The sequence below is a fragment of the Artemia sp. Qi Xiang Cuo genome, chromosome 1 (assembly GCF_049724085.1).
Source record: "Artemia sp. Qi Xiang Cuo chromosome 1, ASM4972408v1, whole genome shotgun sequence".
Classification (NCBI taxonomy): Eukaryota; Metazoa; Arthropoda; class Branchiopoda; order Anostraca; family Artemiidae; genus Artemia; species Artemia sp. Qi Xiang Cuo.
In genome coordinates, this window is record NC_142794.1 from 31,590,028 (window position 1) to 31,603,242 (window position 13,215).

The 13,215-nt window shown below is 35.1% G+C and overlaps 1 protein-coding gene across 1 annotated transcript in view; it reads right to left on the bottom strand.

Moving 5' to 3' along the window:
* The window catches only part of LOC148956207 (uncharacterized), a 67,484-nt gene that overhangs the window by 5,914 nt on the left and 48,355 nt on the right, over positions 1-13,215 (bottom strand). The window contains exon 3 of the mRNA XM_089098202.1: positions 12,919-13,134. Coding sequence (XP_088954328.1) covers positions 12,919-13,134 — 216 coding nt within the window. The remainder of the gene's footprint in view (positions 1-12,918; positions 13,135-13,215) is intronic.

Consider the following 13,215-nt stretch of genomic DNA (forward strand, 5'->3'; position numbering starts at 1 on the left):
GATTCTAAAATGCTGTTTTTTGGTGTAAAAGTAACACAAGTGCTCTATGCTTCATCTGTAGAAAAATCTTGTATTATGTTTTGTTTTCAGTAAAGCACTGTTTTGCAGGATTTCACAGGTATAAGAAAATATTATGAGGCGGTTTGTTGCAGCTAGTTTTACCGTTGTTTCGTATAGGCTGAAAAACAATAATTTTTGCTCGTTTAAAGTTAACATATGTTCTTTACTTCCATAAAAAAAAACTTTTTGCAAAACAACTTAAGAAACGATGTAAAACTTTTGGCAATTGTAGTTGTTTAATATAACACAGTGATTTCTGAATCTACATTGCGGTACTTTTCGTTTCTCAAGAAGAAAAGCAGACATCTGCAAAACGTTAACTTAATTGCCAATATTTGTGGCGACATAAATTTTTTTTATAATTGTAGCTTCACCCGGTAATTTTGCAAAAAATTATTCATACTTATGCAACTTTGTGCCGGCACTTCCCACGAATTAAAGTGAAATCATCTTAGCCTGTTATTACTAATATCCGGTGAAAAAAATCACTACGGTTTTTGCATTTATAATTAAATTTTCTTGAAAATATGTTTACTTTAAAGGAATATCACATTCCCATGTAAAATTTAAGGGAACTGAATACCACAAAAAAATCGGTACTTGTATGATAGCCCCCCTACCGCTCAAGTTGTTCATTAATTGACACTTTATAGAACCGTTTTTTTTTTAGTTAGTTTCTTTCAGCTTAGTGTGAGACAAGACAAACAGATAAAGAAATAATTTGGGTTGTATATTTGCACATTAGGGGGGGAGGGGTAAAGTATTTGGACTGTGTGAAGTTAAAAAACAATTCTTTCCATATAACATGCACAATAATTGTACCTAACACATTAGGCATGCAAACTCGGTATATTTTAATCCCCCCCTAATGTGCAAATATATTTAGCCCAAATGTGTTTCTAAAGTATTATATTTTTATCCTGCTTTGGTATATTTCATTAGGATTGAGCGTCTGAGAAACATATTAGAAAAATATTAGGTAGAGTGTATATTATACAAGTACCAAAAAATCCGTATGAGGGTCATTGATTGCCTACACAGGACCAGGCGTTTTCCACCTCAATTAGAATCTAGAATTCAGATGTTTCGGGGGAATTTGGTTAACCGTAAGCTCCCCAGACATGCAGTGTCTGAGCTTGCCAATTCCCACTCCTGACCCCCCCCCCCCATACCAAATTTGATTTGTTACACCAGCACTCGAACTCTCGTTCTGAAGGACCTAGGCTTACTAGTTCAGCGTGCAATCCACACTGATGGGACGGTTGGTTTGTCCTTATTTTCGACTTCAAAAATCCACCTGTTTTCTTTATTTCACTTTTTCAGAGAGTAAAATTCATTTTCCGAAGACTCTGGACCAAGACCGCAACCAGGATTTTTTTTCGGAGGGGCATAAAAAAACCTCAAAAAACGCATATAAAATTTGTTTATATTCATTTTTGTTACGTTTTTACGATTCAAACAAATATTTCCGGGGGGAGGGGGTTCAAACCCCCCTAAACCCCCCTCTGGGTACGGCCTTGCTCTGGACGATCCTACTTCTCATTATTTGTATAAGGAAAAGTTATCTAAAATAATTTCGAGCAATCTTTCAATCGCAATACAAAATGTCCTATAAGCTATCTTCTTTTAAGGCACAAATAGACCTTTCGATTAAGCTGTTTTTTGTGTAATAAAAGAAATAATGAAAAGAAAAGAAACCTACAGAAAAATAACCTGGATATATATCTCAAAAAGATTATTTCTATTCTACATTTCTACATAATATGCAGAATAATTGTACCTAACACACTAGGTACTAATACATAAATCCCTTAAAGTAGCAGAAAGTTCGAGCAATCTTTCAATCACAATACAAAATGTCCTATAAGCTATCTTCTTTTAAGGCACAAATAGACCTTTCGGTTAAGCTATTGTTTTTTTTTGTGGAACTTTAATGCCGTCAGAAATATCCCTCTATTTGACTGCTAGATAGTACAGCCCATTTCCTAGTTTTGTACCAAATAGGAGAAAAGTAAAATATAATATTGATACAGTTGTACAGAATTTCGATGTAGAACCTATTTTTCTTTTAAGCCATATTTTGAATGGCAACCAAAATAAAATTTTGCTGGCTAAACGGCAACATTAAATGTAATCAAGGCCGTATCGAAGTGGGGGAGGGGGTTAGGGAGGGTCTGGCACCCCTCGAAATGTTTGTCCGGCTCGTAGTACCATAACAAAATGTAGAAGAAAAATTGATATGATTTTTTAAGTTTTTTGTACCCCCTCCCACCGAAAAAAAATCCTGGATACGATCCTTTATGATTTTTTAAAACTTTTTTAGTGTGCAATATAGTAAGGTTTTTGAACTGTTTTCGCCTTTCTCCTTTTTCTTATAAACACAGTCACAGCACCTGCTAGTGACATACAACGAAAATCTATTTTATAGGTCACACCTGAAAGAATTTTGTTTTGGAAAGTTTAGCCTTGGCAGATAGCCAACTTTACAGTCACTATAAATTTATTTTAAAACCTTTTCAAGTATTTGGTGGTCCCACAATTAAGCTGAAATATGCCCTCTTGCCACCAAGCGAGTTTCGCAATCTGAACTCGACTTTTTTTCTAGTGGAACTTCGCCAAATCTCGTCTTTCCCCTCCGATAAAGCTGTTGGCACCATTTTGAATCAAATAATTACTCCAAAGCTTCATAAGAATCGGGAAATAGTTTTTGCGACTTCAAAGATCCAACGATATGGTTTTTGGTAGTATATGGTGACTTGAAGTGTGTCCAGTTCGGCTGCTATTTAATCAAAAAAGAGTAGGTGACGTCTAAAGTTAAAATTAGATATATTTTGAATTTAAAATTTGTCGTCACTGAGAGGAGAGGAGGTGGGTTTTATTATAAAAAAATATCCAACAATAAGAATTAATTTTAGGCGGGATAAACTAATGCGAGGTAAAGATTCTTTGCCCCCTTCGTTTTCTGGGTCATGAAAGTCAAAGATTCATTTTCTGAAAGTCATTAGGCTACTACAAAATCAAAGAAGAGCCATGGATTAATCGATTATAAGGTTATATGTCCATCAATTGCAGTTGATAAGAGGCAATAGGACATATAGGTAAAATCAGGAGAATCAAAGTCAAAGATAGTGCAACACAAAATAATTTGACGGACTAAATTTATTTGAAAATCAAACAATTCTAATCATCTTCGTTTGATTTTCAGCTTCTTATCTTTCTTTTCTTACAGTGATTTTCTTTCTTTCATTTTTGTCGTCAAAATTGTAAATACATTGTGTTGCATTGTTATAACACCTTCCATCATGGGTGCCCATAAGCTGAATTCCAGGGGGGGGACCTAGTCTAATTGGCACTTTTAATGCTATATAATAGAAACCTCAGAACAAAAATATAAAAATAAGGCAGCATCGTTCATCCAGGGGGCACCCCTTACCCCCCCCCCCTTTTTGGACACCCATGCCTTCCATTGTAAACAAGTAAAATCATTCTTTTTCCATCTACACATTACGAGGCAACAAATTCAGGTGACAGGGGGGATTTCGAAATATATTTTTTTTGGTACTTTGATTGAAAAAAAAACATATCCCCGACTACCCCGAGCAAGATTTCGAAAAACACTTTTGTATCTACATTTTAAAAATTGAAGGCCCCACTCCACATTTTCGAACTGGGCCACTGAAATATTAAATATATGTAGGGCCGTACCCAGGATTTTTTTGGAGGGGGGGGGGGCGAGGGTACAAAAAAAAAAAAAACTTCACAAATTTGTTGATGTGCATTTTTGTTATGGTTTTACGAGTCAGACACAAAATTCAGCCCCTCCCCTGTATACGCCCCTCCATGTATGTCACAATAGCCCTAAAATCAACCTTTCTAAAAATCACTTGGTTCAAAAGAGGAAAGGTTGCTAAAGACGTTACATATCTACAGGAGGAATAAATCATTTGTCTCTTACGATGTTAGGATTATACGAGTTTACAATTCTCTTTTCCCCTCCCAAAAATAGAGCTTAATTGCCAAAGCGAGAAAAAGGGCAGGCTAAAATTACGGTGTCTCAACTTAAGTGGAAACATCTCACAGCTTTCAGACAAAGAGGGGGGAGTGTTCCACTCAGTTTGCTTTGGTAATTTAGTTAGAGAGAATGTCGTTGTTTCAGTTTCAAAGGTTTTTCCTAATCTTAGTAATAGATATTTGCATTTCAAGTTGCCTCGTTTTAATGCAAGCGAGACAGAGTTCAGGATATATCTGCATATAATTAAAGGGGGTGCATACTTTTTTTTCGCAGATGTATACTTAATTTTACTGGCGACTCTGTCCCTGAGCCATTGACCCTGCCGTTTTCCTCCAACCACACTTCGAACCTTTATTGCGCGTAATATGATATAACTTGAAGACCCTTGATAAGGTTGAAATCTTGCTCTACACCAATTAGTCCTTATAAACACCATTACTATTAATTTCCCCATTATCTTCTAATGTACTATACAAGTAATTTAAATATTGACAAAGATATTCGTTACATGCCCTCAACCCCTTCAACAAGAAAAACGAAAATGTTTTCCGATTTCATAAAACCAGGAAAGAAGCGTGAGCTGAGGTGTGAAAAAGTTTTTTGGTACTTTCCCATTATGTCGACACCTATAAAAAGTCAAATTTGGTTAATGCTAATGAAATAAAACAAAATAGGATGAATATATAATAGTTTATAAACAAATTTGGGCCATATATTTGCACATTAGGGGGTTGGAGTAAAGCATTGTATATATTAAATACGTAACGTAACCTAACCTAGGTACCTTTTTCTCCCCCTAAACCCCAAAAAAAACTGTTTAAATATTGTAAATTCAATGAGAAACCATGCTCTTCGATCAATTTAGATAACAATTACCCGCTTTACGAGTCTCCATCACTGCATTCATTCGACTGTCAATAGCCGAAGTGTCCACATAATGGGAAAGTACCAGTTTTTTATACTTTTTCCAAAGGGTCTTGGAAAACTAGAAAATGGTCATATAAATAGCAGCAAATAGATTGTGTGCCTTCTTACTTTTCGGTATTCAATGTTACCTAGCATGCTAATTTTCAATGCCGAATAAAGAAAATGTTTTCCGATTACATAAAACCAGGAAAGAAGCGTGAGCTGAGGTGTGAAAAAGTTTTTTGGTACTTTCCCATTATGTCGACACCTATAAAAAGTCAAATTTGGTTAATGCTAATGAAATAAAACAAAATAGGATGAATATATAATAGTTTATAAACAAATTTGGGCCATATATTTGCACATTAGGGGGTTGGAGTAAAGCATTGCATTTATTAAATACGTAACGTAACCTAACCTATTTACCTTTTTCTCCCCCTAAACCCCAAAAACAACAGTTTAAATATTGTAAATTCAATGAGAAACCATGCTCTTCGATCAATTTAGATAACAATTACCCGCTTTACGAGTCTCCATCACTGCATTCATTCGACTGTCAATAGCCGAAGTGTCCATATAATGGGAAAGTACCAGTTTTTTATACTTTTTCCAAAGGGTCTTGGAAAACTAGAAAATGGTCATATAAATAGCAGCAAATAGATTGTGTGCCTTCTTACTTTTCGGTATTCAATGTTACCTAGCATGTTAATTTTCAATGCCGAATAAAGCATACCATTGAGCCTTCCTTTTCATGAGTTTTCAATTTAACGACAATAATAAATGAATACTACACAATTTGATGTCCTCTTAAAGATGTTTTGTAGCCCAATATAAGTTGACTCTAACGTGGCCTATTTTGATAAATCCACGGTCTACATATATTTTCTTTTGCTTCTGGTAATATTTTGTTTAGAAAGAATGCCATTTTTCCGTTGTTGTTTTTTCCTTTTGATTAATAAAAGTCACGCTCCAGGATATTGTTAATTTAAATCCAATCACTTTTTCTTGTTAGAACTTATGATTTTTGTCTTCCTACCAAAAAAAATTTGAAGTTAAACCATGAATTGAAGTTATCAAGTATTTTGCGCAATAGGTTGCACAGGTTGCATCAAGACTGGGCTGGGTAATTGTAGACAGAGAAAAGCCAAGACAGATAGTCCAAGTAATTGAGAGGCAAATGTTTAAATGGCTGGGGCACGGGTAAATGGCAGGAGTATGAATGATTTTCGAGAACTCTTAAAGCTTTTGTCATCGTCAGTCTCACCAACGGTAATTTAGAGGGCTTGCACTAGGCAGCGCATTCAGGACCATGCACAGGAAGGAAAACCAGGCCCCTGCCCCTGAAAATAACAAATTTTAATTTTTTTTAAATTTAATTTTCTTCAGAACAACTGGAGACCAAAATAATTTTATTTTCCCCCACGCTTCAGAATAAGACGGTTAGATCTTTAGGCTTTTTTTTCTATTTTTAATTACATAAGGTAGTGTTAGGAGAAAATTAAAATCGGATTTGCAATATTTGTCAAAACTGACATACAAGACATTCTAAAACATTAGGTAGGAGGGATAGGTCTAGAGCATTTCTTTTTTTGGGGGGGGGATATGACAAGGGCGCCAATAATCAAAATCTTGGGGGGGATATGAGAAGGACACCAGTAATTAACCAAATTGACAAATTTATTTAAAAAAAAGAGTGGAAAAGACAACAAGGAATGAGGGTGCCAGAAAAAATCTTGGGAGTCGGGGTTTCCCCGGCCACCTACGTTTGTGAACCCAGTTTGCGGGAGTTCATGCCCTTAACCGTTTAAGTTGCTGATAAGATGCAGCTTACACATCAGACAGCATCATTAAAATACAGATTCAAAACAAGGTTTATTGCCTCACATTTTTTTGGCTAAATATGGCGAAAAGGGTATACCACAGGTTATTCATGCTTCTAAAGATTTTGAATAACAGTTAAAAACTAGTCACACTCTGCTCTAACGGGACAAATGTTGGTCAAGCACCTAAGCCCAATAAAGGGATGGTTTAAGGTTAGATAAGATCCAACAAAAACTTATTTTTAATATTTACGACTATGTCTGAAGACAGACGAATAAATTGATTGCAAGATCCTTCAATATATCACCGTTTAATCTTAGGATATATTATAATACCGTAATAGCGTAGCCAAAAAGGTAATAACAATGATGAAAAGAAGAGATTGAGCGGCAGGGTGCAAGTCCCACTCGACTCATTGCTATGTCTCTGTACATTCACTTGAATTTTATTACGAAGCTCGGTTTTTTTCAAGAACAATGACCGCTAGTCTCCAGCGACGAATGAGCAATCCAAACAGCCTGAAGATTATATCTCTAGGTTTATCGTTTTAATTTTTAGGTTTGAAAAGGACTTAGGACATATTTTATATGCATATTTGAGCCTACCTACTATTAATCAATTTCTACCTGTTGCCCTACAACCTGGAAAACAAATTAAGATGTTCTTTGACAAAGGGGGGTGGAAATTTGTTTATCCTTATTTGAATAAGCAGGCAATTTAGAATAGGGCATTGCAATTTTAATACCTGCCTTCAACTGATTTCAATTAAAGTTCAACCAATTATAAATCTATCAAACATCTCGGATTCTTTGAATTTTAAAACTGCCCAAAGTTGTAAACTTATTAGATCTGAATTAGGGTTATAAAGAACTCAGTTTTGGCCCAAGGGTTTCAAAACTGTCAGACAGCTATATAAAACCCCGAGACACTTGATTCAATGTACTAATTAACAACAATGTCAGAAAAGGAAATTTATATGGAGGAGGGACAGGGAGTTAATGGAGTCTCTTGGCTTTCAAGAAAAATTAAAACTTGGAAAAGAGTCGCTTTAATAAGGGATGAATGAATTTTGGTCTCTCCAAACGTCTTGTCTCCAAGTCCTCGAGAAACTGATTCACTGCCTCATAAGCAAAACCTTCTAAATAGAATAAAGAATCACTACTATTCTTTGTTTTAAACAGAATGGGGGAAAATATAGAAAGAAAAGAGAAAAGTGTACACCCACAAAAATTATATACCCACAGAAAATAAGACATGTACAAGAAAAAAGAGACGTTAAATGCACAGAAAACCCCAGCCTTGAAGCTACTAACCTTCTTAGTCGTGTTTAGGTTGATCCAGCTTTTTAATTTTGACATTTTTGCATAATTTTGTTTTCTTCATTCTTGATTTCCGGGCGTGAGAAAAATAAGATTTATGGTGTTACTGCTTATGGTAGCTTTTTTGGGCTAAGTTAAAATTCATATATGATAAAGCAACTGTCTTGATTTTTTTTTTTATCATGTATTTCTGATATGGAAAAAAGTAACCTAATACAAAAATCTACTAATAACAACTCGTTGCAGCGTCAATCCGCTTGAGGCCAACACACCTGCGCACACTCGTTTTCCATCCCAATATGTTAAAAGCTCCACTCTTTACTCCCTCCCATAAAGTTACTTTCCATCCCATTTGGGAACCGCCTACTTTTCGCTTGGCCGATTGATACCCAAAAAGCACAATTGTTGGCAATCTATCATCTATGTTCTGTAAAAAGTTGCGCACCCATCCTAACCTTCTTTTCATTATAGCCCACAAAAGTGGAATCTGACCACAGCTCTCGGACAGTTTTGTTGATGTGCGGCAAGTCAACCTAATTTTTAGCAGGTTGGCACTATGAAACTTCCCGAAAAAAAAAAACATGTACCTATTATCAAGTATGAATAGGTGCTGTTTTAAATCCGGGACACATGCGAGAAGTGATAATGCTAACATCAGATAAAAACCTGTTAGTCTGCAATGATAAGTGATTGAATGAACATTGATGCTAAAATTACAATTTGGGATTTGCTAAGGACAGAAAAAGAGGCAGTTAAAGTTTTCCAGGATAAGGGGTTGTTGTCCAAAACAAAAGAGTGCGTGTCAATGGACACACCATGACTTTATACTTGTACGAGAAGGATCCTTTTTGGACCCCCCCTGAAATTTGCCTACATGACAGGTCTATACCTATTGAAGGATATTTCTGACTTCTGGGCGCCGTTTTTATAATTATTTTCTTAAACTATTATATTTTTATTCTATTTTGTTTTATTTCATTAGAAAATTCACTTCTCACGTTATTCAGCGTGTTCCGTGTTTAATATATGCTATTCTTTACGCCCCCTCCCCCCTAATGTGCAAATATATAGCCCAAATTTGTTCATAAGCTATTATATTTTCATCCTATTTTGTTTTATTTTATTAGCATTAACCAAACTTCACTTCTCGCATGTGTCCTGGATTTTAGCACACTACCTAAAAATACAGAGGTTGTCATAAATTCCAAAACAAAAAAATTTGGCAGAAAAAGCACAATCATGTTTGTTTTCTGTATCAAGCAAAAAAAAAAAAAAAAATGCAAACCTTTCAAACATTTTGGCCTTGGAATTTTATAATATTTCACATATAAACATGAAATCCAGTACACTGTTTTAATCTTCAGCGTTTAAAATCCAAACTCTCGCATGAATCAATTTTATTCCTAATAAATTTCAAACTCTAATTTGAAATATTTCAAGTCATATTTCTTTATTTCGGAATGTCTCTCTCAAATAAATACTTAGTAGTTTGACATTCCAATAAAGGTTGACTGTCTAGAAACACGTAAAATAGTCATTAGAAAGGTGATGAAGTTTGCATAGGTCAAAAAGTCCGCATACGTGCAAGGGTTAGGCCTATTTCCAATTAAGGGCTAGAAACTATATGATGTAATGTACACCAGCGGCGTGGAGGAGAGACCTGAGAGACAGACAGAACTGCAAGAATTAGGATTGGAGACATAGAACCCAGGACTGTAGGCACAGTCTAAGGCAAAAAGTCACATACTTCTGCATTAGACAGTAAAAAGCCCCTTATGTTCGATAGTGGGTAGGAAAAAAATCATTATACCTCCGACTGTGTCGGAAGAAAAGTCAATGATTGCCTGATATTTATGTGACAGCTCTCTTCAATTTTGAAGAACCTTCCTTTGAAGGGAAAGAACTATTAAGAAGTATCCCATGACTTTGTTGGATTGATGGCTTTTCGGCGGTAAATGTTGAGCCCGGGAAGGAAATTATTTAGTATATGCTATTTTAAATAAGACATAAAGATGCTCGACATGAAGCGCTAAATCCTTAAGGCTAAAAGCTTAATTCGTAGAAAAAAATTGCAAAAACGAAAAAATAGAACAAAAAGGGCTAGCGAGAATGAAGGTTCTCTAGAGCGGGGTGTGGGGATTTTCCTTGAATTAATCTACACATATCCTAACTTTACGCCATTTTCGGCTAAACTGCTGTGCTTTTTACATGCAAAGTAAAATTCTTTCTTCAAATATGTAGTTTTGAAACTCAGCTTTTTGTGGATGCTTTGTAAAATAATTTCAGAAGCTGGAAATACTATATTTAAAAATATGGAATTTAAAATACACGTAAATTTTATCAAATTTTGTCGGGTTAAATACATAAAATATAGGTATTGCTTTCAGTTTTTTTTTTGTAAAATATTTGTCATAAACATTTTTGTTTATTACTTTGAGCACTTATTTGTGAATGGGGCGAAGAGTGAGTAAAATATAGGAACTCGATCACTAAGTCTTGTCAAGACTCGATTATTGTTGCTGAAGAGGATCGTAGATATTACATTCTAAATGAAAGTTTTCAAATTAACCGTTTCCGATAAATGATCTCATGTTAACCTTTATTTATTGTTTTTTTTTTTCATAGCGCTGCAAATACCTGGAGAAATGAAAAACTGAAGACTTAAAATCGACTTTTGATAAGAAATAAAGTATTTTTTTGTATTGCAATATTATTTTCATAAATTTGACAAATTTATAAAGTTACTCTTCTTTTAGTTGAAAGTCCTTCTCATACCTCGTTGTAAATTTGATTTTTCGTTGTGTTCTTTCTTAGAATTAAAACTGAATCTATCATTTTTTTCCCTTATAAATTGGCTTCTAATCTCCACTAGTAACGTTTGGATTTTTATTTTCCCAAGTTACGCCCATTGTTTATCAACATTGAATGTCAGCTATATCTAATTAACAACTAGGTTGATTAGCTAATAGTCCCTGGTCTATCTATCATATTTTAGTCAATATAGAGTTTCGTTCGGGAAACAGCCGGTCTCTGGGAAAAAATATTATTTGAGATGTGTATGGTGGCAAAAAATGTATTTATTTTAACGTCGTTGGAACTATAAGCTTAAATCTTTTTTTTTTGCTATTAAAAAATAAAAAAAAGTATCTAAATGATGCAAAATGGGGAAAAAAATATCAAAGAACCCTGAAGGGAGTATTTATGTACATATTTTTGATGTAGGTACCATATATTATCTTTTTTAGTTATAAGTAATTAAACAGCGTTGTCACCACTGTTATGTATGGAAGTTCAGCTAACAAAAAGAAACATGTTTGCTGCTCCTTTTTTCTCATTGGTTGACACTATTGGAATTCATTTCTGGGTGCCCTTAGAAGTGATAACAGGTAATTTCCAAAATATAAAACCGGCAAGAGATGTAACCAAAGGGAAGGGTTGGGGGCCCTAAATTAAATAAGTTACACACAGTTATTTGTATTTTTTGGACCCGTTATGGCTATTGACTACAATGGGAACGGCAAACCTCTTGGACTGGGATCTTGGCAAAGCCTCTGATTTGGTTAAGACGTCTTGAGAAAATGTAGGTAAATACAATTTTCCAGATAAGCAGATCAATTTGTGCGAAATTTTTAAGCTATATCTAAAATATTTTTGGTAGGTTATGGGGCTATCAATTTATCACTCTGTTTAGAGAAAAATCCAGAGGGCCTATGTCTTAATAATGAAAGTCCAAACAATAAGACTGTGAGCAGTGCTGATTAGAGGAACAACCTGGGCACCAGACGACTATGCCTTTAATCAAGGCCGTATCCAGGGAGGTTGGGTTAGGGAATTTGACCCCCCCCCCCCCGAAATGTTTGTCCAATTCATAAAAACGTGACAAAACTGAATGAAAATAAATTTTTTATGCGTCTTTTAAAGTTGTTTTGTACCCCCCCCCCCGTTCTGTTCTAACCGTTCTAAAAGGTACGCATGGAAAAACGTGGAATTATAGATACTATAGTTTTAAAAAACGTAGGCCTAAATGTTTGAGCTTTTAGGCCGAGTGCTTCCCAATTATGAAGACTGTTTCGCTTGTTTACAAGGACGGTCTCATCAAATTCTCCATCCAAATAGTGATGTGAAAAGAGTGCCATCAGATTGTACATTGTACTGCTATCTTGAATTATTTCGAGAGTAACGACTGCATATTGGGTTTGAATTTATTTTGAGTTTTAACTAATTTTAGTTTTGTGGTTTATATCTTCTCAACTTCTTTTTGTTTCACTTCTTCTTCTTTTTTACTTCATCCGCACGACAATGCCTTATTCTGTACGGGCGGAATATTTGCGATTGTTTCATTCTTTTCCGTCTTTTGGCCTTATGGCATTATTTTTTCTTTTTTTTTACTATGCATTTGCTTGATTTTTATTCCTTCTGAACATGGCCGCTAAATATATAACGTCAAAAAATTTATTGAGGTCCGGATTTCTGTTATTTTTTTAACGGCAGACCTTTTTGAAAGTCAGTTGATTTTTTTTTTATAATCAATGACAAAATCTAAACGAAAACATTGAGTATCGTCACTCATGGCCGATCAAGGATGTCAACCAAAATAAGAAACTCGTCTAACAATCTCATCCTGCCAACTTTTTTTAATTATCCGTCGTTGTTAACTCTGTGCTCACAGCAGCAGGTAGCCGCTTCTTCAAACAAAACCCGACTTGCGCATGATCACTCTTGCATGGCGATAACCAGGCAAAGATCAAATTTCCTCTTCAAACCCGTATTCACTAAAATAAAAAAAAAGCTTTAAGTTACCTCTATGCCTTTAGCAGCTCTTGAAACAGGACCAAAGGCTGCGAAATAGCCTAAGCATTGGGTCAACATCCATAGAACGAATACTGCTTGACTGACAAGATGTAAAGAACCAATGGCAGTGTATCCAGCAGTTATATCCACAACAAATGTAAGGACGAAATGAAATAAAATAACAAAGATTGACATTCGAAGCCTTTGCAGCAACCTTGGTAAGACCTAAAATATAATACCCGATTTAAGATTGTTTCGTCAATAGCTACTATAAATAGCCTCTTGGTGCTTAACACCACTGACAGA